At 34.0% G+C, this 22,043-nt stretch overlaps 5 protein-coding genes across 6 annotated transcripts; 2 read left to right on the plus strand and 3 right to left on the minus strand.

Moving 5' to 3' along the window:
• The first annotated feature begins 112 nt into the window (after window positions 1-112).
• Window positions 113-6,236, plus strand: LOC106648896 (regulator of nonsense transcripts 1 homolog). The gene is made up of 5 exons (XM_014366048.2): window positions 113-601; window positions 1,738-2,018; window positions 2,096-4,686; window positions 4,773-5,015; window positions 5,111-6,236. Exons 1-5 carry the CDS (start codon window positions 404-406, stop codon window positions 5,164-5,166), a joined length of 3,369 nt encoding a protein of 1,122 aa, XP_014221534.1. The 5' UTR covers window positions 113-403; the 3' UTR covers window positions 5,167-6,236.
• Window positions 6,237-6,344: 108 nt separating this feature from the next.
• LOC106648900 (poly(A) RNA polymerase gld-2 homolog B-like) lies at window positions 6,345-8,227 on the minus strand. Its single transcript, XM_014366053.2, has 8 exons — window positions 8,142-8,227; window positions 7,799-8,061; window positions 7,549-7,723; window positions 7,320-7,463; window positions 7,074-7,196; window positions 6,829-7,009; window positions 6,633-6,754; window positions 6,345-6,558 (listed from the first exon to the last, which is right to left on the minus strand). Exons 1-8 carry the CDS (start codon window positions 8,143-8,145, stop codon window positions 6,404-6,406), a joined length of 1,167 nt encoding a protein of 388 aa, XP_014221539.1. The 5' UTR covers window positions 8,146-8,227; the 3' UTR covers window positions 6,345-6,403.
• A 2,040-nt stretch (window positions 8,228-10,267) lies between these two features.
• On the minus strand, window positions 10,268-14,311 carry LOC106648897 (poly(A) RNA polymerase gld-2 homolog A-like). 2 transcript variants are annotated; one of them, XM_014366049.2, is made up of 11 exons: window positions 13,960-14,311; window positions 12,842-13,134; window positions 12,260-12,717; window positions 12,005-12,189; window positions 11,646-11,932; window positions 11,394-11,565; window positions 11,182-11,325; window positions 10,983-11,111; window positions 10,711-10,900; window positions 10,527-10,642; window positions 10,268-10,432 (listed from the first exon to the last, which is right to left on the minus strand). In XM_014366049.2, the coding sequence occupies exons 2-11, from the start codon at window positions 13,034-13,036 to the stop codon at window positions 10,284-10,286; spliced, it is 2,025 nt and encodes a 674-aa protein (XP_014221535.1). In that variant the 5' UTR covers window positions 13,037-13,134; window positions 13,960-14,311; the 3' UTR covers window positions 10,268-10,283. The 2 variants fall into 2 exon arrangements, with proteins under 2 accessions (XP_014221535.1, XP_014221536.1); XM_014366050.2 differs by lacking the exon at window positions 13,960-14,311 and adding an exon at window positions 13,482-13,747.
• Window positions 14,312-15,769: 1,458 nt separating this feature from the next.
• On the plus strand, window positions 15,770-17,250 carry LOC106648907 (immediate early response 3-interacting protein 1). The gene is made up of 5 exons (XM_014366062.2): window positions 15,770-15,860; window positions 15,940-16,070; window positions 16,396-16,578; window positions 16,828-16,929; window positions 17,003-17,250. The coding sequence occupies exons 3-5, from the start codon at window positions 16,464-16,466 to the stop codon at window positions 17,056-17,058; spliced, it is 273 nt and encodes a 90-aa protein (XP_014221548.1). The 5' UTR covers window positions 15,770-15,860; window positions 15,940-16,070; window positions 16,396-16,463; the 3' UTR covers window positions 17,059-17,250.
• A 1,792-nt stretch (window positions 17,251-19,042) lies between these two features.
• On the minus strand, window positions 19,043-21,371 carry LOC106648903 (ctenidin-3). Its single transcript, XM_014366059.2, has 3 exons — window positions 21,354-21,371; window positions 20,425-20,719; window positions 19,043-20,319 (listed from the first exon to the last, which is right to left on the minus strand). Exons 1-3 carry the CDS (start codon window positions 21,369-21,371, stop codon window positions 20,021-20,023), a joined length of 612 nt encoding a protein of 203 aa, XP_014221545.1. The 3' UTR covers window positions 19,043-20,020.
• Between the last annotated feature and the right edge of the window lie 672 nt (window positions 21,372-22,043).

The following is a 22,043-nucleotide window of genomic DNA, read 5'->3' on the forward strand; positions in this document are numbered from 1 at the left end:
TATAAAGAACGCATCGGTGCGGTGAGATCAGAGCAATTGTAGCGAGGTAGCGATATAGCGAGGACCTACAGCGACTACGCATCCACGCTTAGTCTATATACTTATACTATTTCCAAGTTCACTCGGCAGCTTCGATTCGACCATCATCAGTTCTCTCTGTCTCTTTGGTTTTTCTGTTTACTTGCTGCGCGCTGCTTTCGCTTCACGCGTTGACGTGCTTGTGAATGCGTATACGATTTAGATCGTGCTCGGCTGTTCAGTGTAACGTACTACGTAGTGTGGGTGCGAGATATAGAAGCAGTACGAGCCTCGCGATCGTCGTTGGACAAGCGAGCTTCAGCAACCCTTTCAACATCATCTTCGTGACTTTGAATCGTTGCCTCTTATTTTAACGACGACAATCATGAGTGTCGACGCTTACGGACCTAGCAGTCAAGGAACTTTAACGTTCTTCGACAATATAGCCGACGACATTCACGCGGATACTCAGAATGATGATTATCAATTTACGGATTTCTCCATGCCCGAGGCCAGTCAACCAACAGCGACGGCCACCAAGCTGGAGACCAGAAAATCTACTCAACCACCTCAAAATGTTCAGGTAAGCCCAGCTAACTGTGCTATTTTCTTGTGTAACATGCTTCCGAACCTAACCTCAATTAGGACACAACTTTCTATTTGAACTTAAAATTTATCTACCTCTTATTCTTATTCTTAAATGTCTCTTTAATAAAGACCTTTAGCCCTCTGTTGCTCTTCAATGTCATTAATCTTACAATCGAGTATCATAGAATAATATTTTGTAAGGATCACAAAATCTTCAAATGCTCAATATATCATGCTTTTCATGCTTTGTTTAAAAATACTCATTTTTTACTCTGCCATTGTGTTTTGAGTCCATATAAATAAAACTCATAAGATTTTATTATTTTTATAACATTCTATTACTGTGTTTAGGAGAGTAACTTTTTTGTTTAGCATACACAGTATTTTTTTGGTAATTAGGCATAAAATCTTACCTCAAAATTTACTTACTTTTTTCAAATTACAAATTTTTAATGAAACGCAGGACCAACTATTATAACTTTTATCCTTTACTGTTTTTTGTTTGATAATATCAATGACTACGTATTAACTCAATTTTACTATTGCACTTAATAAGATTAAAATATCTCATTTTAGTTACTTTAACAAACTATAGATTTTCTAAACTAAAATTATTGGTGCATAGATACTTGGTCATTTTTTGGATATTTTTATCCAAATTTTTCTTTATCCCTACTTAATCACTTTAATTTTAAGCCTTAAAGCTGGTAATGCCATTATATCATCCAGTTAGTTTGAATATTCATAAAAATATTGCTTTTGTAACCTGTATTATTAACAAAAAAAAGTTGTATAATTTCTTCCATTGTATTGATTGCATACTTAAGATTTTATTTGTAGATTTTTAAAATGGACTTTGTTTAATAATTGGGGCTAATATTATAAATGAATAGGCTATTTTAGTTTTGCTGATAGGTTTTATGATTAACTTGCTTAATCTTTATTTTATGATTTTAATGATTGAATAATGTACTAATAAAATATTTCAGAGATCTATATATCTTATAAATTGCATCAAAATTATGTTCCATTCTTCTGTTATTTATTTTAGAATGCTCATATTACTTTGTGTCACAAAATTTCATGATATTACATGATTGAATAGATTTTTAATATTCTTTTTTTTTTCAGGTGAATGGTATCGTGTCTGCATCAGCTTTAGATCTAAAAATTTCTGGGGCAGCTCAATCATTGGCTGATTTACAATTTGAAGAAGAAGAAGAAGAAGCTTTTTACAATAACAAGGACCTTCCTGACCATGCTTGTAAGTACTGTGGGATACATGAAGCCTCGTGCGTTGTTATGTGTAATTGCTGTCGCAAATGGTTTTGCAACAGTCGTGGAAATACATCTGGATCGCACATTGTTAACCATCTTGTTCGTGCAAAACATAAAGAAGTTACTTTGCATCGGTAATTATCTATTACTTTATTTTATTACATTCTAACATAATTATTATTTTTTTAATTATGATTTTTTTTTCTTTAAGGCTTGGACCCCTAGGAGAAACTGTTCTTGAGTGCTACGTTTGTGCTACAAGGAATGTATTTGTGCTTGGATACATTCCTGCAAAGACCGAATCTGTGGTCATTCTTTTGTGTAGACAACCTTGCGCCGCTCAAACCAATTTAAAAGATATGAATTGGGATCAAAATCAGTGGAAACCATTGATTCAAGATCGTGGTTTTGTCAAATGGCTTGTTAAAATACCAACTGACCAAGAGCAATTAAGAGCTAGACAAATAACAGCAATGCAAATCAATAAGTTGGAAGAGCTGTGGCGTGATAATATTGATGCCACGTTCCAAGATCTTGAAAAACCTGGTGTTGATGAAGAACCACAAAATGTTTTGCTGAGGTATGAAGATGCCTATCAATACCAAAACATTTTTGGGCCTTTAGTTAAGTTGGAATCAGATTATGATAAACGATTAAAAGAATCCCAAACCCAAGAAAATATTGAAGTACGTTGGGATGTTGGATTAAATAAAAAATCCATCGCTTACTTTGTTTTGGCAAAAACAGATGGAGATATGAAGCTCATGCATGGAGATGAATTACGTTTAAGATATCTGGGAGAAATGCACAAGCCATGGAATGGAGTTGGTCATGTTATTAAAATTCCAGACAATTATGGCGAAGAAGTTGGAATAGAATTGAAGACGAGTTCAGGCGCTCCTACTGATTGTACAAGTAATTTTGTAGTAGATTTCATTTGGAAAAGTACAAGTTTTGATAGAATGCAACAAGCTCTGCGAAAATTTGCAGTTGATGACAGCGCCGTTTCTGCATACATCTACCACCGTCTTTTAGGGCATGAAATCGAAGATGCTGTCTATCGAGTGTCACATCCCAAGCATTATAGCGCGCCCAACTTACCTGATTTAAATCGTTCTCAAGTTTATGCCGTCAAGCAAACTCTTCAGCGTCCGTTGGTCTTAATTCAAGGACCACCCGGAACCGGCAAAACTGTGACCAGCGCTACCATTGTTTATCAGTTGGTTAAGCAAAACAACGGTGGTGCTGTGCTCGTGTGTGCACCATCTAATACTGCAGTCGATCAGCTGACTGAAAAAATCCACAAGACCAATCTCAAAGTTGTAAGATTATGTGCCAAAAGTCGAGAAGCTATTGATTCACCCGTAAGCTTCCTGGCTCTCCATAATCAAATTAAAAACATGGAAACCAACAGCGAATTGATAAAACTGCAACAGTTGAAAGATGAGACTGGCGAACTATCGAGCGTCGATGAAAAACGCTACAGATTGCTGAAAAAAGCAGCTGAAAAAGAGCTGCTCGACGCTGCAGACGTTATCTGCTGCACTTGCGTCGGTGCGGGTGATCCTCGACTACAGAGAATCAAGTTTAACTCGATCCTCATTGACGAGAGCATGCAAGCCACAGAGCCAGAATGTATGGTGCCCGTCGTTCTCGGAGCTAAGCAGCTTATATTAGTTGGCGACCACTGCCAGCTCGGTCCCGTAGTCATGTGCAAGAAGGCTGCTAGGGCTGGACTATCGCAGTCTCTGTTTGAGAGACTGGTCGTGCTTGGCATCAGACCCTTCAGACTCGAAGTTCAATATCGTATGCACCCAGTGTTATCGAAATTCCCGTCTAATTTCTTCTATGAGGGCTCTCTGCAGAATGGAGTATGCGCTGACGAGCGAAAACTTCCTAAAATGGATTTTCCTTGGCCGCAAAAGGACAAGCCGATGTTATTCTACGTGACGCAAGGTCAAGAAGAAATCGCTGGCAGTGGCACATCTTATCTAAATCGCACAGAAGCTGCTAATGTTGAAAAATTAGCTACCAAGTTTTTGCGTTCTGGAATTAAACCCGATCAAATTGGTGTTGTTACACCTTACGAAGGCCAAAGAGCTTATTTAGTCCAATACATGCAGTACCACGGACCCCTTCATTCGCAGCAGTACCAAGAAATAGAAGTAGCTAGTGTCGATGCCTTCCAGGGACGAGAAAAAGACATAATCATCATGTCTTGCGTTCGGTCGAACGAGCACCAGGGAATCGGTTTCTTGAACGATCCGAGAAGATTAAATGTTGCTCTAACTCGAGCTAAATATGGCATCATCATAGTCGGCAATCCTAGAGTTCTGTCTAAGCAACCCTTGTGGAATCATTTGTTGTGCTTCTATAAAGAACAAAAGGTTTTGGTCGAAGGTCCATTCAATAATCTCAAAGAGTCGATGATCCAATTTTCGAAGCCTAAAAAAATCATCAATTCGGCTAACCCTGGATCGCACTTCATGGTGACTACCACGTATGACGCCAGAGAAGCCATGATCCCGGGTTCCGTTTACGATCGGTCGGGTGCCCAAATGAATGGACAAGTACCGAATCACTTTTACCCACGTAATCTGCCCATGGATCCGTTCGCGAGGAATCACGATACCATAAGCTACATCAGTCCGGAACGAGCTCAAGCTGCCATGAGCAATGTACCGGTTCCAGTGGGTATGTTCATGAATATGACGCATGTACCCCCGAGATTCTTCAACCAGCATCAACAAGCGGTACAGGCAAGGCAGTCGCAAACTACGAAGCGCCGTGGAAATACCAGAGGTAAACAATTTTTTAGCATCGTTAACCCATTTATTGTCGTTCCTATCACTTTATGAGAAATATCTAATACATTTTTCTTCTTACAGTTAATAATTCTAGATTAAATGCACCAAATGCACGCACAGCTAAGCTGAGTCAAACGGAGCAGCAAACGCAACTTTTGAGTCAGCCGGGTTTTGCTCCCACTCAGAGTACCCAAGTGTCACAACCTGGCTTCAGTCTGTCACAACCTGGCTTATCGCAAAATGAATTGTCTCAAGATTCGTACTCAGTCGGCACCTTTCCTTCTCATCCTGAAGGATTATTTTCGCAAGATTCTACTTATCAAGGTGTGTAATACAATACCTAAAAAAGGATACTGTGTAATAGTTATTCTAAGAGCTTTGAACGTTCATTTTAAAATATCTTTGCCTTATCTTTGTAGGATTCTTCACTTCTGGACAGTCGCAACCAAGTGGACAGCTTTCGCAGCCTTATTGAGCCAATGAAATGATGGGTATACCATTGCATTTGTCGTGCAAATAAGTCGCGGGAGCGACTGAAACAAATCACACACAATTCTTAAACTCAACGAGATCACTTTAGACTAACAGAAGTGATCAACCGATAATTGAAAGTTCTTTCTTTAAACATCTGCACATGTCTATGTTGCAAGGAAGAGAGAATATCATAACTCGGATGGAAGAGAATCCATACCCACCAACGGTTAACGTAATGTCTGCTATTGATTCAAGTTTTACGGCCTACAATACATGACAAAGTGATATTCAAGTCAACGGGTAATTGAATTAAAATGAAACGACAACGTGAGAGCAAATACACTGTTTGTCAACCATAATTCGATCAAGTATAGCGCATTTCGAATCGTGTAACTGAGAAATAAATAGAAAATACTTCTTTTGCTGGTGAAAAGACAAGAATATGTTTGAGGTCGGTATTTTTAGCTGTTAAATTCGATTTTTCGGCTAACAGAGTAGCAGCAAAATGACAGTACTATGCGTGTTAATTCACGGGGGAAATTTTTTCATAAAGATTTCTATAGATTTAGTTTACTTGGGCATTTCGAAATCGCTAAATAAAATTTGGATTATCAACATGTACAAATAATTGAAACCAATTCAATAGAATATAACGGTTTTTTTTTTGACTCAGAATACTTACGATACACTTAGAACAGTATCAATAATTTACGTTCTCTGCATTAATATTGATTTTATATTGAAAAATTTTTGATTTTTTTTAATAAATAAAGTGTCAAGGCCACTTACCAAGCAAACACAATATTTTATTAAATATTGACGAATGACTAAAATTTAATTTTTTCTACGGTAAACACTTCAAGAACAGATAAAACTTTTCTTTAAATATAATTTCGTAGGTATGCTCGAGAAAAATTGTTTCATTGTATAAAAAATTTTAGCATGTGAACAATTTCGTATCATGTACGTAATATATTATTTTCAGGCCGAATTCAATTATCATTTAAGCATTATGTTACAAAGTTGTACTGTAAGATTTGATGATTTTAATAAATTATGATTGAAAATATATATTTTTTCACTTCTATGAAATTTTTAAAACTCATCCTTGGAAGATTTTTAGTAAATTTACAGAGTAAAATTAACTTTTCATTGTTCTGATAATTATTATTTATTAAAGTTATACCCAGAATCATTTGTACAAAAGCTAATTTATGTGCAATATTTGTCTTCTTCAACTACAGTTCTTCTGCTAAACCATCAGTAGCATGAAATATGCTTTTCAAATCACAAGATGTTTTGAGTTTAACGCAGCTTTCTTTAAATGCAGCTAATACTGCCTCTAAGGTTTTTTTATCGCATGACTTGGCTGAATTAAATTTATCAAATGGTTCTAAAACATAGTAAAAAATTTATGGTACATTCCTAACTTTATCTACTCTAGTATAAAATGAAAATAACTGATACCTTCGATTTTTAAGCAGTTTCCTTTAAATTCAGAATGAAATTTTCTATTTGACAAATTCTTACAATAAAAATTGGCTGGTAGCACATTTCCTTTACGAAGAGCAATAACGTTATCTTGAAAGCTAAAAAATTTTTAAACATTTTTGAATTATCACCATTGAGTCTAATCGAAAATTAATGACAACAAAGTTTTTACTTGAAATTAACGTAATAATCAAAAAATCCTATGAGTAGTTGAGCCAAAGACTGTCTATTTGCTGATTGAAAAGGTATAATTATCTTTTCCGCAAAATTTATATTTGGTACATATCTTACTGACGCCAAATTTTCATACAACAGATGCTGAAGATTTGGTAAAACAATGGGTCGAGTTCCACCTGAAAATGATAGTATATAATAACCAATCAGTTGTTTTACTTTGAACATTGAAAGTCCACTTACATTGTAAATAGCTGATTACCATCATAGTTAGATGGAAACTATTGAATTTTTGACTGTCGAGTAGCTTATGATGTTTAGCCCATAATTTTATGGTGACCATTAATGGACGTATCCTCCAGTCACCTATGTTATTGCAGTAAACAACATTTTTAAATTACCAATTTTTAAATTGATCGAAAATAACTAAAAATACAAAAAAAGGGTGAAAATGTTAAATTTGAATACTAATAAAAATCAAATAATTACATTTCGAATATAATTGAAGGAGGTAAGTGTTGCGAACGTATGGCAGGGTATTATATGTGACGTTAATATGCAAGCCAGAAGATTTGTCTTCTAATCTTAGAATTGGTATGAATGACTTGATTACTTGTACGATCTTTACGTCTTCTATAATAACAATATAATTTTTAAAGAACAACATGCGCACACTTATGCATCGGAAATATAATATTATTAAAAATCGTTTTGTAACCATTGTTAGTGAATAAATGTTTAAGGTCACTCAAATTCGCTTTCGATTTTTTTTTATTAGCTCCATGAAGTTTCTTGAAATTCGCAATAAATGCAAGATCTATGGCACTATGGTTGAGACCGAAGCCATTAAACATAGAACCTACCACGAAGAATCCTCCATTCTTATGATATTTCTGTAAGTAAGACAGCAAAATAAAGCTAACATTAATTAATGAAAAAAGCAATCGATGTAGTCAAGAATAATTTACTTCTAAGTCATGGCTAATCCTTTTCCAAATCGATAATTTATTTGTAAGATCGTAAACAGACTGTTCATTTTCTTCAAATTTGGACCAGATTTCAGAGCACAAATAAGACCACTTATAATCTGGTGGAGGACTAAGTTTGATACATATGTCATTGACCTGATTTTGATACCGATCAGTCATATTCTTGCACTTCTCCACGAGATCCGCATTTTCTCGTTTTGAATTATGAGCCAAATGAGCGTTTCTGCGAATTTCACTTTTATCTGTAAAGGTACAAAGAAAAGTTTTTTCTCTATACATTAACCCTTGTAATTTTTTAAGTTTCTACAAATGTACTTCTTACCCATTATGAAACTTTTTAGTTTTTGTATTTACTTATAAAATAAACAATTTAAAAGAAACGACCACTGCTATAGACTAGAATATCTGACCGTAGTCTCAATTAGTTCAATAAACTGCACAATATCAGCTGGTGCGTTTAAAAGCGCCCTCTAAGGACTCTTCAAAAGACTTGAACTACCGCAATTTGCTTGTCTCACCCTATTTTTTATAAATTGGTTGATTTCCGTAGTACATTTGCTGTCGGCAAGTTAATATTTTGTTCGCCAGCCTGTTATTTCACCTTGATGCTGCTCATTTACAATACCGGTAAATAAAATGCTGTGGGATATCGATTTTTGGTTTCAATTTGAAACTAGAATTTTATTGAACAGTTATGAATTTTACAAAAAATTTACAATATAATAACAATTGAGCAAACTGTACAAAAAATTGAAACAAAAATTATACAATAAGTAAATTTTTAGGTATTCTATGGGGTGACTGAAAAGTATTTATGATAACATAAGTAACTATGAAAATGGTTTACATACAAGTATGTTGTATTTTTAACTTATGAAAAAAAAGAATTGAAATTTACAGAAAATAATTCTACTATTGGCACGATAATCACAGACAAAAATTTGGTTTTTAACATAATAATTTAAAGTATTTTCCCTTCTAATGACGAATGTTGAATTGCATGACATTCTGATTAATGAATGCAAAAATAGTTTTTACAATTTTTCAATTTCAGTTCAGAGTTGAACATTATTTGCAATTTATCTCACTTATTATCGGATGTATGTTCAACTTATCTTATTCCACGATATTTTAAGTAATTTGTGCGATGAGAATGACCGTCTTACAAAGTTTTTGACAATGAATAATTTTCAATTGATTGAATCAATTATTTTTACAGTTTACGCGGACTGTACCTGTTTTAATATGGAAAACGTATTTTTTGTTTTAGAAAAAATCAAGTTGAGTGTTTACTAACAACAGCTGTATACATATTTTTATAAAATACTGAAAATTAGATAACAGAGTTAATTTTTTTGATAGTTTCAATTTAGATTTTTTATATAGAAAGCTGTAAAAAAATTTTCGTATAAAATTTTACAAGGCCATGTCAAAATTAATATTATCAAAGTCGTATTAGAAATCTAACACATGTATCATGGCTACAAGTACGATTTTCAAAAACTTTCGTGATTTACTATTGTATAGTATTATATCAACGAATCTTTCTTATTCAAACTGATATAAACTTATTTTCTATAAACTTACAAATTTAACGTAAAAACTAGATCAGTTGTATTTAATATTTTTTAAATTTAAATTTATGATTCAGCAACAAACTTTTGTTTTATACAATATTTACATCGATTACAAATCTAAGTTTAACAATTTTTAGAATTTTTTAAATAACATTTTATTAGTGTTTATTGGCATTTATATTTTTAATTTTTTTTTTTGATTTTTTAATTTTATAGAAAACTGATTGTAGGTCTTGTTAAGAGTATTTGATCAGATATCATTTTAAAAAAGTAATTTTGATTTTCTGATCATTTTCGTGGTTTTGAAGCACGCATCAATTCGTGCTCTGCAGTATCAAATGTTTCCTGTTTTAAACAAACGTTTTTGTCAGCCAAAGGTACACAGTGATTAATTTTGTGATTTCGTTGAAACTTTTAAGTTATTCGCCTACATTTAACTAACACTCAATAATCATGATCTTTAAAATTGAAATATCAAGCTAATTCTCAAGAGATTTACATGAGCCAGACTCGTCAGTGTCTGTACTCTGCTTTTTTTATTGGTACATATCTTCTCAAGTCATACATCAGCCTCTAATCGAAAGATTTTATAAGCTTCAACTAATTTTCGGAACTTATAGTGGCATTACTTTCTAAGCCAATCTTCAACTTTTTATGGAGAGATTCATAAATAAATATCATAACCAAAAAATATAGCTATATCGTTTTAGCTTTGCAAATAGTTATTCCGTTTTGCCTATGTAAAAAGTAATTCCAACATTTTTTTCTGCTACATTATTCAACTTTAAATGGTATTATCTGATTGTTTTTTATATTAAAATAATTAATTGCTAAATATTTTTGAAACTTAATTTCAAAATTCTTCTATAAAGCTAAAAATTACATACTCAGGGTTCTGCTTCTAATTTTGAAAAAATGCTGTTTAAATCTTTAGTTTTTTCTAATTGTTGGTGCGTCTGCTTGAAAACTTCTTTAATCTTTTCAAAGACATTAAGATCATAAACTGATCTGGCAGTGTTTGTCAAGTCAAAAGGCTCTGCAAATTACGTAAATAAGATAATTATTGTTTAATTAATAATAAAAAAAAATTTTGATAATTATAGTTTAATTGATAATAAAAAAAACTTCACCTTCTACGCATAAGTACTTCCATTGATGAGGATCATTTTTAATTGCTCTGGCGTACCGACATGTGTCAATGGGTACTTTGTTCGCGACCCGGACCGAAATAGCATACTTTTCGAAACTAGAAAAACAAGTGTTAAAAAAGACATTTTTTTCAAAAGATGTTTAATTGTAAAAATCAGTACTTACTCAAATGAATCGTAATACTTGAAAAAATCAATTAATAATTCTCCAAGAGTCTGAGTATTTCGTGGATTTAGTGAATGCGATGGAAGATGTAATTCTTCATGGAAGTCAATGCTATGAATATCAGACATTGGATGAAATTTTGTCTTATAAAGACTGTGTAAACATGGCAAAACTGCAGGACTAGCACCACCTTAGAATTCAATATTTGATACAATATTTGATACCTAATGTTTTGATTGATATTAACGAATAAATGTTATAAAAGTACTTACATTGCAAAAAATGAATTACCATTAGTACTAATGAATAACTAGATATAGTCATGTGCCTTGCATCATTGATGTTTTGGCATTGAGCCCAGCTTTTTATAACTAACACAAGTGGTCGCACTCTCCAATCAACTAATAAAAATCATAATTTTTTATGAGAATACTATATAGTCACAGTAAACTATGTACATTCAAAACTTACTTCGTGAGTAGCAATGTAACAAATGAGTATTTCTAATACCCACAACATTATTAAAATTTAAATCAACTTCCAAGTTATATACATTGTCTCGTATTTTTAAAATAGGAACTTTGGCTTGAATAAGCTGTAGATGACCAATAAAATCTAAAAAAATTAATACAATTTGAATAAACAAATATAAAACAAAAGTTTATTAAAAAATGTCTTCTTACCACTTTTTCTTAAGCATGACATGATTTGACCTAATCGATAAATAGCCTCATTTCTAGGATCAATTGGATTAGCATCTCTCACCAAGAGACACATATCAACATCACTAGCATTGGTTCCAAAACCATTAAGAGTTGAACCTACCATGAATAAACCATACTGGGGAAACCTTTGCTGAAATAATGATAAAAATAGTTACAAAAGTGTAATAATTTATTTGAAAATTCAAATAATAACTTTCAATTTAATAATACCTTAATGTAAAAGTATAGGTACCTCCATAAATACATTTTATGGCAGAAAGTACTTCGGGTAAGTTGATTTTCTTCAAATTTTTTCCATATAGCTTCAGATAATTTGTCATATGGGGATCCGGTTAACAACTGAGGTGGGGGTTCTTGCACTTGAACTAAATGTGATCTTTCAAGATATTTATCAGCTGGGTTAAAATAAAACCTATTATAAGCGTGCACTTCGTTTGTTGGTACATTGTATTTTTTGCTTCTTTGAGACTTGGGAGCTGTTGCAGGAGTTGTTCGTCCTTAAAATATTGAAGTTTTCATTAAACTCTGCAGATTGAAAATTACATAAGTTATTTTTAATTTATAAGTACCTGCAATATATTTCCGCCTGTTTTGGTTATTTGTATTATTTAGTGGATGGGATTGAGAATTTGAATTAGTGTTAGTTTTTTGTGCTTTGTCAGAAGGTTCTGTTGATTCTTGAAATAAATTACTAAAAGATATACTTGAAACCAAACTTCCTTCACTGTTATTGTTTGATTCCAATGTTCGATTTCTAAAAAAAAGTTAAAAATATAAACACTATAAATGTAAGATTTGCAAAAACATATTCAAGACTATAATACTTTCGATATTTTCCTTCAGGAACAGATGTAACTGATTCACGATCATCTGGGCTATCATCTGGATTATTTCCTTTGTGATGTTTGTTAGGAGTTGGTGAACGAGAACTGACACCACTGTCACTCTGATTACATGACTCCCTTAAAAGAGGCAAATCATGGTAGGAATGCCTCTTGTTTATTTTGTTATTATTATTTTTGTTGTTATTGTTGTTGTTATTCCATGTGTGTTTTTTTGCAGGTCCCACACTAATCGATCGAAATTGATGATTTGGGCGGGTATGTACAGGTGCAAGATTTATACTAGAAGGTATATTTATCCTTTGCGGTGTGTTAGGAATTCTTCCAGGTGAATTTAACCTTTGAGACCAACTAGAGCTTGCAGTTGCCATATGAACATTACGTACTGGATTATGAGGATCTATGTGAAAGTGATGTATGAGTTCTATTGGATAGCCTGGCTGAAAAAGGGTTAAATAAAATTAATCTTTTGAATAAGCAACACAGTATTTATAAACAAATTGCAAATCTTATTTTTGTTTGTTTTGTGTTAATTCATTTGATAGATAGGATATGTCATTGTACCTGTGTAACTCGCTGTCTAACAGCTGAGTTGTGATTTGAAGAATTGCGAGGAAACTGGATAAATTCTTGGTGAATATTGGTAGGACTACCCGTAAAAAATGCATGACTTGGTAGAGATATAAATTGTCCGTTTGATGCTTGATAATTGCCAACTATGTGCACCATTGCATGAGGTGAAAAATTTGACTGATACATAGTTTAGCTTTAAGACTTGTGTGGTGCTGATTTTTGTTTGTAGGAATTTAATAGGCAAATTTTTATCCACTAGTTAATATTTCATGATTCAGTTCCAACTGATAAAAAGAAAAGAAAAAGAAAATTTCAAAAAATGCTACAAGCATACATTTCGTTTGCATGCGAATTTGAAAATGAAAATATTAAAAAATTCCAAATTGTTTAGGTAGCCCATTAAACTGTATTTTCATCGGTATCACGGACACGGATCAGAGTAAAGGTTTGCGAGAGATTCATGTTCTGAGAGCAAATAAATCGCTGAATTTGATAAGCGAAGGTATAATGCAAACTTATGTTCAACGTTAAATAGTAGATGTAGGAGGAGAAAGACAGGCCAAATAAAATGTCATTTGCTCGTATTGTATTAGACTATTAAAGCGATAATATTTTTGAATTAAATCATTACCATACGCTTTTGCTTGATTAATTTCAACATTCTGCTGGACTCGTCGGCCGAAGCGCTCGAACAAAGGAAAACTGTCAATTTTGTTTAACAAGTACATCGACTCGAGTCATGAGAGGCATGTAATTCTGCATCTCTGTTACAAAACAGGCTGATGCACGACGACGTTTTGGCAAAAAATAAGGTTATGATTGCAAGGTGCGCGCAGCACACGACGAGTACTAGAACTCATGCCCGCCGTTCGATGCGCGACTCTTTATTATTGTCAGACGTTTTGTTAGCGCACACACTTACGCACGCACATACATAATCGCCCATATATATATAATATATCATATCGAATCAGTCTACGGCCACGACAGTAAGTGTTAACGACGTAAACAACACTCGAGAAACTACACGGGCTAAGAATCATAATATAGTGCGTTTATTTCTAAATATACACGTTTGTCGCTGAGAATTCGGCACGATTACTTCTCACCTTTGCTGCCAGTTAATAATCGCTACGTTTTTTCTCTTTATCAATGCACCAGTCGATTGATCGGTCCAAAGCGATGCTCTCTGCGTGTGATATAAACCGTATTTTGTCAGATGCTTGTTCCGTTAAGCCCTGGGCAGCATTGCTTGTGCGTACAAGTAGGTAATAATGTGTATTGTGTATACGCTCGTCAAGCTTCAATTCCTCACAACAGCGATTTTCCAACTTTTTTCGCGAATCTCCTTCGCTGTGATACTGAGGATTCGCACATAGCTAATACTGAACGGGCTCGAAACAGAAATCAAGCGCCTACCCTTCTCCTGTGCCTCGCGCGGGATATCGCGAGCGTCGACCCCCCGACTGATCTTACACGGGTTCCGAAGGTACTAACATCACTTGTCGTTCGCAAAAGGGAGGGGTAATGGACTCGCGTACACATCGGGTAACTGCTTGTGCCGTTTGAAAATAAAGAAAAGTCGCGGAGTCGGCCAGTTCGTAGAATTCAAATTTTCGAACGCGGCGCCATCCCACATATCACCGGTGAAATCGGGAGGCACCAGTCAGCGCCCTTTATCAAATCGCACGGCTTCGGCATTGCTGGCGGTGATCGGCGGAATGCGACTGCACGCATGAGCGAGAAGCAGTTCAGCCACCAACCGAGTTCTACGTAGTATTCCATTAATAGTAATGCATATTAGTCAAATTCGAAGTTCGTTCACCGTATTTTACCGCCTAGATTTACATTGTCAAATTGTCATTTTTACTCTGAGGTCCAAGGGAAAAACGCTTAGGTATATAAAAATTAACCACCCTTATCTTTTGTTAATAACCTTACTGTATTATAATTTGTAAATTAGTTGCAAAAATTTTGAAATATTCGTGTATTCTCAAAACAAATACAAGAAACACGGTTTTTTTACTGTTTAAATTCTATGAGTTTTTTTTTTCTTAAAATTAGAAAAAAAACTTAATGGATCTCTCAATGGCGTTTATTGTGCTTCAGGTATCAACAAATATCATTTGAAAATATATTTCAAGTTTGAGTAAACGAACTAGGCTGTATGTACCATTTTATCAAGATTTTCGAATGCAATGATACGATCATTGGATAGGTCAACACGAACTCGAACGGATCGGCCTTCGCCATTTTGAACCTACGACGTTGTAAAAATTGGATCAAAAGTGTTTCCTGAGATATTAATCAACAATATTCTTTTGAAAAGCAAGTATGACATTGAAATTCGTACGTACGGAAAAATAAAAGATTTAACCAAATCGTTTGGAAGTTTTCAACGGACACCGAGCTGTACCCGTTTCAGTTCAAATGAGCCGTGCTACTCGAGAGTCTAAATTCTGAATTTACAATCCTAATTACGACACTCGATATTTTATGTTCGTCAACTCAAAGTCATCTTAAGCAATTAAATATAGTGTGTGTATTTATAAAAGTTTGAAAAACATATTGGTTTTACGGTTAAATAAATGGAATGGTTAAACCTATTCAAACGCAAATTACAAAAAATCGAAGTTATATTTTCTTGTGAAATTTTTATAAAAGTAAACGATAATTTTTGTGGGAATATTCAAAGATTTTAATTTAATAAGATTTATTACATATTTTAACAAGTGAAAATAAAAGTATAAAAAAAATTTTTAAGATATTTTTTTAGTAATTTTTACATCTACAAATATTTAGAATAAAACCTTGGTAATTGAAGTTCATTTTATGGTTTCGATTTGTTTTATAAGCTTGAATAATACTCAATAACATGTTAAATCTTATTTTATTTTTTAATTTAATGAATTTTTTCAGATCTCTAGTAGTAAACTGCAAGAACATATGAACTATTTCAGAATAATACATTTTTTTAGAACTTGGGTTTGCAATAAAATTATGGATAAAAGTATGTCTCAATATTTTTAAAAAAATTATAAACTTTATCTACTTATGTGATGAAATTTAATATTTAACATTTATTACAGAAATCTATAGAAGCATCAACTGGCATTATTTGCACTCCTATTTATAATCAATTTCTATTTATTGGTAACTAGAATTTGAATGATCAAAGACTGTTATAATAATTATTTTAACTTCTTGCTGTTCATAAATGGTGAGTTTTTACTGGCACATAAATGTTTTGATTTTATTGATTATATCCAATTATTTTTATCTTCTTATCGTTTCATTTTTATTGTCTTAAAAACATATTTTTTTCTTTAAAATTGATACAGCACTACTTGATATTATAATTTTTACCTGTAACCAGTTAAAAAATTCAAATTTATTATTTATGATCTTGAATTTTATAAGTTCATTTTAATAATTGTTCCAATGCAAGCCCTTTAGTTCCTTTAACTATCGCATATTGAAAGCATTGCATTGACAAAAAAATTTTTTATTTTAAATACGGCTTCAAATAATTATTCTACTGCTAGCTTTACTCTATTATTCTGTTGAGTTGGTAATACTGCATGTTTGAACGATAAGTGATATCATAGAGTGTATGTGTTATGTGTACAAACTTATCATGGCTTTCACACTTTGGACTCTTTGGGAAGCTATTATTCTTCTTTTAAATGCTGCTTGTATCTTACACGAAGAAAGATTTTTAAGAAAATGTAAGTATTATATTGTTCAGTTATTTCATAATATCATTTATTTTTTAAATGTTCCAAATGTATTGACTGCAAGGTTATGTTGAATTGTTTATGTCATTTGTACTTTTATCCATGTGATATTATCAATTATATTGATAATAATTTTCACTCTTACTTCATGCAATTTACATTATAATAATTGAGTAAGCAAAATTAATTGTTGAAATAAGTTATGCAAATTCTCAAGAAAATACAAAAATTTTGATTCAGATGGTTGGGGAGCTAATCAAAATATTCAAGGCTTTGGTGAACCACCTACTGTAAAGGCCCAGATATTAAATTTATTACGTTCTATTCGTACAGTTATGAGAGGTAAAAATTTTGTCCAAAATTTTATGTTTTCTCTAGTTATCTTAAAAGTCATTAATATTTCATCTTTTTTCAGTGCCACTAATATTGTTTAATACAGTAACAATATTTGTTATATTAATCTTTGGATGAAAGTCCAAATGTTTGAAAGCAATGTATATAAAAAGTTCTTGGGAAATGTGATGTTACAATAATCCTTGCTCGAGTGGATGATTAAATATTAAATTTCCTTGCGTTTTTCATTTACTAAAAACGTATGGATTTATGATAAACTTGAGACTACCAACTGCTTTTGTCATGAAAAATAAAACTATTTTTAAAAAATCATGTTTTATAATAAATTAATTGTGTAGAACACAAATATAAAAAACTAAAGATTACTAAAAAGAAACATATTAGCATAATGTTTGGCAGTCCTATAACCATTATCCAATTTGAAAAACTTTTCTTGGCATTTCATATTATTTCAATTTTTTATTGAAATTGATTTTTAAATAATATTGATTTTTATAAGTGAATGCATTTTTTATACTTTAATCATTTTAAACAATTGAATTCACTAAGAAATGTTTTATTAGCCATTTAAACCCGTATCATAATGTAATTTTCTATTAAATTTATGTCATTTTGCTTTTTACATTCATTTTATGTACATATTGACGAAATTTCTTTTTGAACAATATTTGAAAATGGCAAAAGAAATTGTCATCTTCTTTAATAATTTTTTTTGGACAATATTTTGTAACTACAAAAATTTTTATAACCAAAAGTTTTTTCCTATATCATGAGAAAGATTTGCACTTTCCATGTACATTATAAGAGTATTTCAATTATTCATAAACATTAGATGTACATTTATTCAAAATCGTAATATCGACTAATTTTACTATCTTTTTCTAGTTTCTCAAGTCTGTTGTAGTTCTCGTTTGCTTACATAAGAATGTGGAATAATCAATGGAACTATTTTTCATAATTTTAGTCATTTAAAAATATTCCGCAATTTTAATTTGAAAAAAAAAATGATATTACATGAGCGCGAGCAGACTTGCACGACTGTTGGTATACGAGCTTTCGATTTCTATGAATTCACTAATCGACGCGTTACGGCACTCGCGCGAATCCCACAGCTCGAACCATCTGCGACGGCACTTTCCTCATTAATCCATCTTCGTATCGTCATTATCCTGCATCGGCTTCTGCAACCTTTCCCCCTTGTCACATTGGCGTACATTCACTTTTGAATCTTGAGTCTTGACCACTCACGTGCATTTGTTTCGTAATTTTCCTTCTACTTTAATATAAATATATCTCAAGCTTTGGCTTACACATGAACGTATATACACACACACATTATACGCTCGATGCATCCTTGCAACGTGCCTAGTAATCATACACACCAACTTGTGTTTGTGTGTATATTATTAATAATAATAATGTTCGCAGAGTTCGTTGCGAGGTTTGTCTAATGTACAGCCAGACCCGACGTCACGTATATCTTTAGATATAAACTATGCACATTATAATAAAAAAAAGCCGGAGGGGCCTTCTACGAGTGAAAGGACACGCTGCTGACGGTGGTGTCGAGAGAAAGGCGTATTATGTGTGTATGGATGCGCTAGCGAGAATAAATTTTTAGCCTCTGGGGTCACGAGAAGCGAAAGAGAAAGAGGGAGACAAGGAAAATGTAGCTCTAAAGATTTATCAGTTTGATCCGATAAGAGGCGACGCCAGAGAAAAGTGTTTTGGCTTCTCATTGCTTTAAAAAGACGGACGGCAAAAATTACAGCCTGAAAGTGAGCATGTACACATCATCGTGTAGCAAGCAAGGATTATACATTACATGTTGTGTAGCTGCTATAAGATAATGGAGAAAGCGTAAGCACGCCATTGCATTGTACATAAGTGAGGGATAAGAATGAAGAGGGTTATGCCAGCTTCAGAGATAGGTGAAATCGTCCGGAAGAGGAAGACTCCGCAGTGTCTGCGTTGAGTCGATTTTTTGCGTAGTTTCGTGGCTCTCAGAATCATTGTTATTTATTTATTTTTTTTATAATTTTTACTATTCTACGTGGGATAAAGATGATAATTAAAAAGAAAATAATTAACGGTGGCGACGGTTTTTTTATTGTTTTCTATAAAAAGACAAGCCTTTATACAAGTACAAAAATGCGTGATTAAATTATTATCAGATTACAACAAACATGGTATTAAACAGATGTATAAAAAAAGTAAAACGTGTTGATGAATATTTTTCTTTTGAGGGATAATGTGTATTTGTCTCATGACATTGCCCTTTGTCGATCACTTTTGCTTTCCACGATCTGGGCCTCGTATCCGAGGTCAATTTTTGATCACACCTCCTGCAAAAAGACCCTCGAAGATCTCGTTTTTCTCGAGACAATGCCGTGCGTCGCCGAATCGTGGCGATGTGTAAGAGTGTATACTTGTGTAGGTCTGTGTGTTTTAACATTGCGTATATTTACAATGCGCTTGTGCAAAGCGCTTCATCACGTATATATGTATATAAAAATTAAATTAATAATAATTATAAAAATAATAATAGTAGCTGTTATCATGATCTGTATCTTCGGTCTTCCTCCTGACTTTGTCTCGTCCGTAGTTGAAAAATAATTTTTTTATTCATTGGTTTCGTTATGCGTTATTAGTGAACGCGACGTACTCGACTCCTCCTGCCACTGTATTATATCGATGCTCCAAACGCTCTTCTTCTCGAAATCTAGATGTTTTTTCGAGTGTAATTCTTACTTCAGAATATTCTTGTTGTTGTTTTTTTTTATATTTTTTGTATTTATATACTCAACAACAAGAGTCTACGAATCCGCGAACAATCGCAATCACATGATCTGATCTTGGTCACTTTTCTTTGTTCACTAAACATCGCGAAATCGCGTGACTCTCGAACACGCTGAGTCATCTTGAAAAACCTGACAAACTTCCGGTTGAGCTGATGAACTTTAGGCTAGTCGATTTTTTACAATATTTGCCGACGAAGAACTTAACTATCATCCAGTTTCCAGTATTCGCTCGAGTTCCGAACGTTTAGCAGGTTTGTCGATGACACTTGCGCAGCAACTTAGAACGGAGCACCGTAGCTGCCACTTGGCCTGCTTGGTGCACCATAGCTCGAGCTTGGGGGCCCGCTGGGGTATCCGCCACCACCGCCCCCTTGGCTGGCTTGGTGAAGCTGAGCGACTTCGATACCCTGACGAATACCCTCGAATTCAATTCCTACGACACGGCCACCGCCGACGTTGGGGGCTCCGTAGCTCGAGCTTGGAGGTCCACTTGGGTAACCACCACCGCCTCCGAGACTCGGGGCTCCGTAGCTAGAGCTTGGGGGTCCACTAGGGTATCCACCGCCGCCGCCGCCTCCTCCGAGGCTGGGAGCTCCGTAGCTCGAGCTTGGGGGTCCACTTGGATAGCCACCGCCGCCTCCTCCTCCAAGACTTGGAGCTCCGTAACTGGAACTTGGAGCACCTCCAGAATATCCGCCAGCTCCACCACTGTTGGATTCTTCTTTGATGATGATGGCTTTCAATTGTTCAAGAAGTTGTGGATCAACGTTGGCACCTTCACTAGATTGGTAACCACCCGAAGAAACTGGAGTGTAACTACCACCACCGATAAGTCCGCTGCCGCCACCACCGGAGTATCCACCGCCGCCACCTCCAAATCCTCCGAATCCACCTCCGCCTCCTCCGCTAGGTCTTGGGTATCCATATCCTGACGGAGGCTCTGCCAAGGCGAGCCCTGTCATCCCAATAACCAAACACTGAAAAAAAAAGTATCTTATTAGAGGACGAAGTGTTCGATTTACGAATCAAAACTTGTTAAGCATGTCGAGAGAAAAATAATAACTTCCAGAACGTGAACTTGATTTAACGTGTCTTTCGTAACATGAAACCAATGGGCTTAGAAGCATAAATCAGTATGTGCAAACGTATCCGCGATAGCTAGTGAAAGTTATGACTTATGTATCTACTCCGCACTAATCATCTGATACGCTTAAGAAAAACTAAATGAAAATACATTTTCATTACTGAAAGTTGACATTTGTAGCCTATTTTATAAGATTACTGTTTACTTCGTAAAATTATGTCTTCATGCAGTGGGAAAATTTATGTTTATATCACACTCTCCAAACACTTATAAACACTGCTAAAATTAATTTTTATGCTGAAAATTCACTTCCACTTTCTATGTTATGAAAAGAAATATAATCACAAGTTCCTCGTTCTTAAAATGTTTTTTGCCAAATAGAATAAGTCTCAAAACAAAATTTTGAATCGTGCTGCTGCATGTACGCGAATTGAAAAATACTTGACAATGAATAAAAAGCTTGAGCTTTGATAACGAATGTTGCGCGTATATCTTGAACAAAAAGAAAGTAGAAAAAATTAGCTTACCGCGATCAGACGATTCATGTTGACTTCTGCTGCGGTTGCCACTCAGCTCTGTGACTTGGACGAAGCTGCACCCGGTTATTTTATACTCGATGGTCCACCGAGAAGATACCCAGTGGGGGATCCGCAACCTCCTCTGCTGTAGACTACGGTGAGAGACGCCTTTTTCCTCTCTCTCTGCTCCTTTATTCATTGATGGCTTGCCGACGCACCTCTCTCTCTCTCTCTCTCTCTCTCTCTCTCTCTCTCTCTTTCTTTCTTTCTCTCTTTCTTTCTTGTGCAGGTTTCAAAAATGCCACATCGGCGCAACGAAAGCTCTTAACTTTTTTGATGCCTTCTTTTTTTCCTTTTTTCTTGGGAGATGCATCAAATTTTTATTGCCAAACGTTGACTTTAACCTGGCCATTTCCTAGACCTAGCGCGCTATACGCTTTAATTCAATTTAATTTTCCTTTGCCGAATGCATTTTTTTAAATTTTGGATAAATAGACTCAATTTTGTTAATTTACAAAAATGTTTTCATTTTATTTACTAGTAATTGCCTTTTTACTAATTTTTTAAGAGCGTCATAATTACAAGCTCTTCAAATTTCCACGCATCATTTAGAAAAATGTACGTTTACGGGATAATGATTTTTTAATTACTTTTATTTACAATCTAAATTTTGAATTAAATAAGTGTATGTGATTGAGA

The sequence above is a fragment of the Trichogramma pretiosum genome, unplaced genomic scaffold (assembly GCF_000599845.2).
Source record: "Trichogramma pretiosum strain Unisexual culture from Peru unplaced genomic scaffold, Tpre_2.0 scaffold22, whole genome shotgun sequence".
Classification (NCBI taxonomy): Eukaryota; Metazoa; Arthropoda; class Insecta; order Hymenoptera; family Trichogrammatidae; genus Trichogramma; species Trichogramma pretiosum.

Coding starts and splice junctions, on each gene's coding strand:
- LOC106648907 (XM_014366062.2), top strand. CDS start 16,464: ATGTGTTATGTGTACAAACTTATCATGGCTTTCACACTTTGGACTCTT. Junction 16,579..16,827: donor AGAAAGATTTTTAAGAAAAT/GTAAGTATTATA, acceptor ATTTTGATTCAG/ATGGTTGGGGAGCTAATCAA. Junction 16,930..17,002: donor TATTCGTACAGTTATGAGAG/GTAAAAATTTTG, acceptor ATCTTTTTTCAG/TGCCACTAATATTGTTTAAT.
- LOC106648900 (XM_014366053.2), bottom strand. Junction 7,197..7,319: donor CCTTCAATTATATTCGAAAT/GTAATTATTTGA, acceptor GCAATAACATAG/GTGACTGGAGGATACGTCCA. Junction 7,010..7,073: donor GGTAATCAGCTATTTACAAT/GTAAGTGGACTT, acceptor TATCATTTTCAG/GTGGAACTCGACCCATTGTT.
- LOC106648896 (XM_014366048.2), top strand. CDS start 404: ATGAGTGTCGACGCTTACGGACCTAGCAGTCAAGGAACTTTAACGTTC. Junction 2,019..2,095: donor AAAGAAGTTACTTTGCATCG/GTAATTATCTAT, acceptor TTTTTCTTTAAG/GCTTGGACCCCTAGGAGAAA. Junction 5,016..5,110: donor GCAAGATTCTACTTATCAAG/GTGTGTAATACA, acceptor TTATCTTTGTAG/GATTCTTCACTTCTGGACAG.
- LOC106648903 (XM_014366059.2), bottom strand. Junction 20,320..20,424: donor AGCTGGCGGATATTCTGGAG/GTGCTCCAAGTT, acceptor CCAGCCTCGGAG/GAGGCGGCGGCGGCGGTGGA.
- LOC106648897 (XM_014366049.2), bottom strand. CDS start 13,036: ATGTATCAGTCAAATTTTTCACCTCATGCAATGGTGCACATAGTTGGC. Junction 11,933..12,004: donor CAGGCGGAAATATATTGCAG/GTACTTATAAAT, acceptor CAATATTTTAAG/GACGAACAACTCCTGCAACA. Junction 11,326..11,393: donor GTCATGCTTAAGAAAAAGTG/GTAAGAAGACAT, acceptor TAATTTTTTTAG/ATTTTATTGGTCATCTACAG.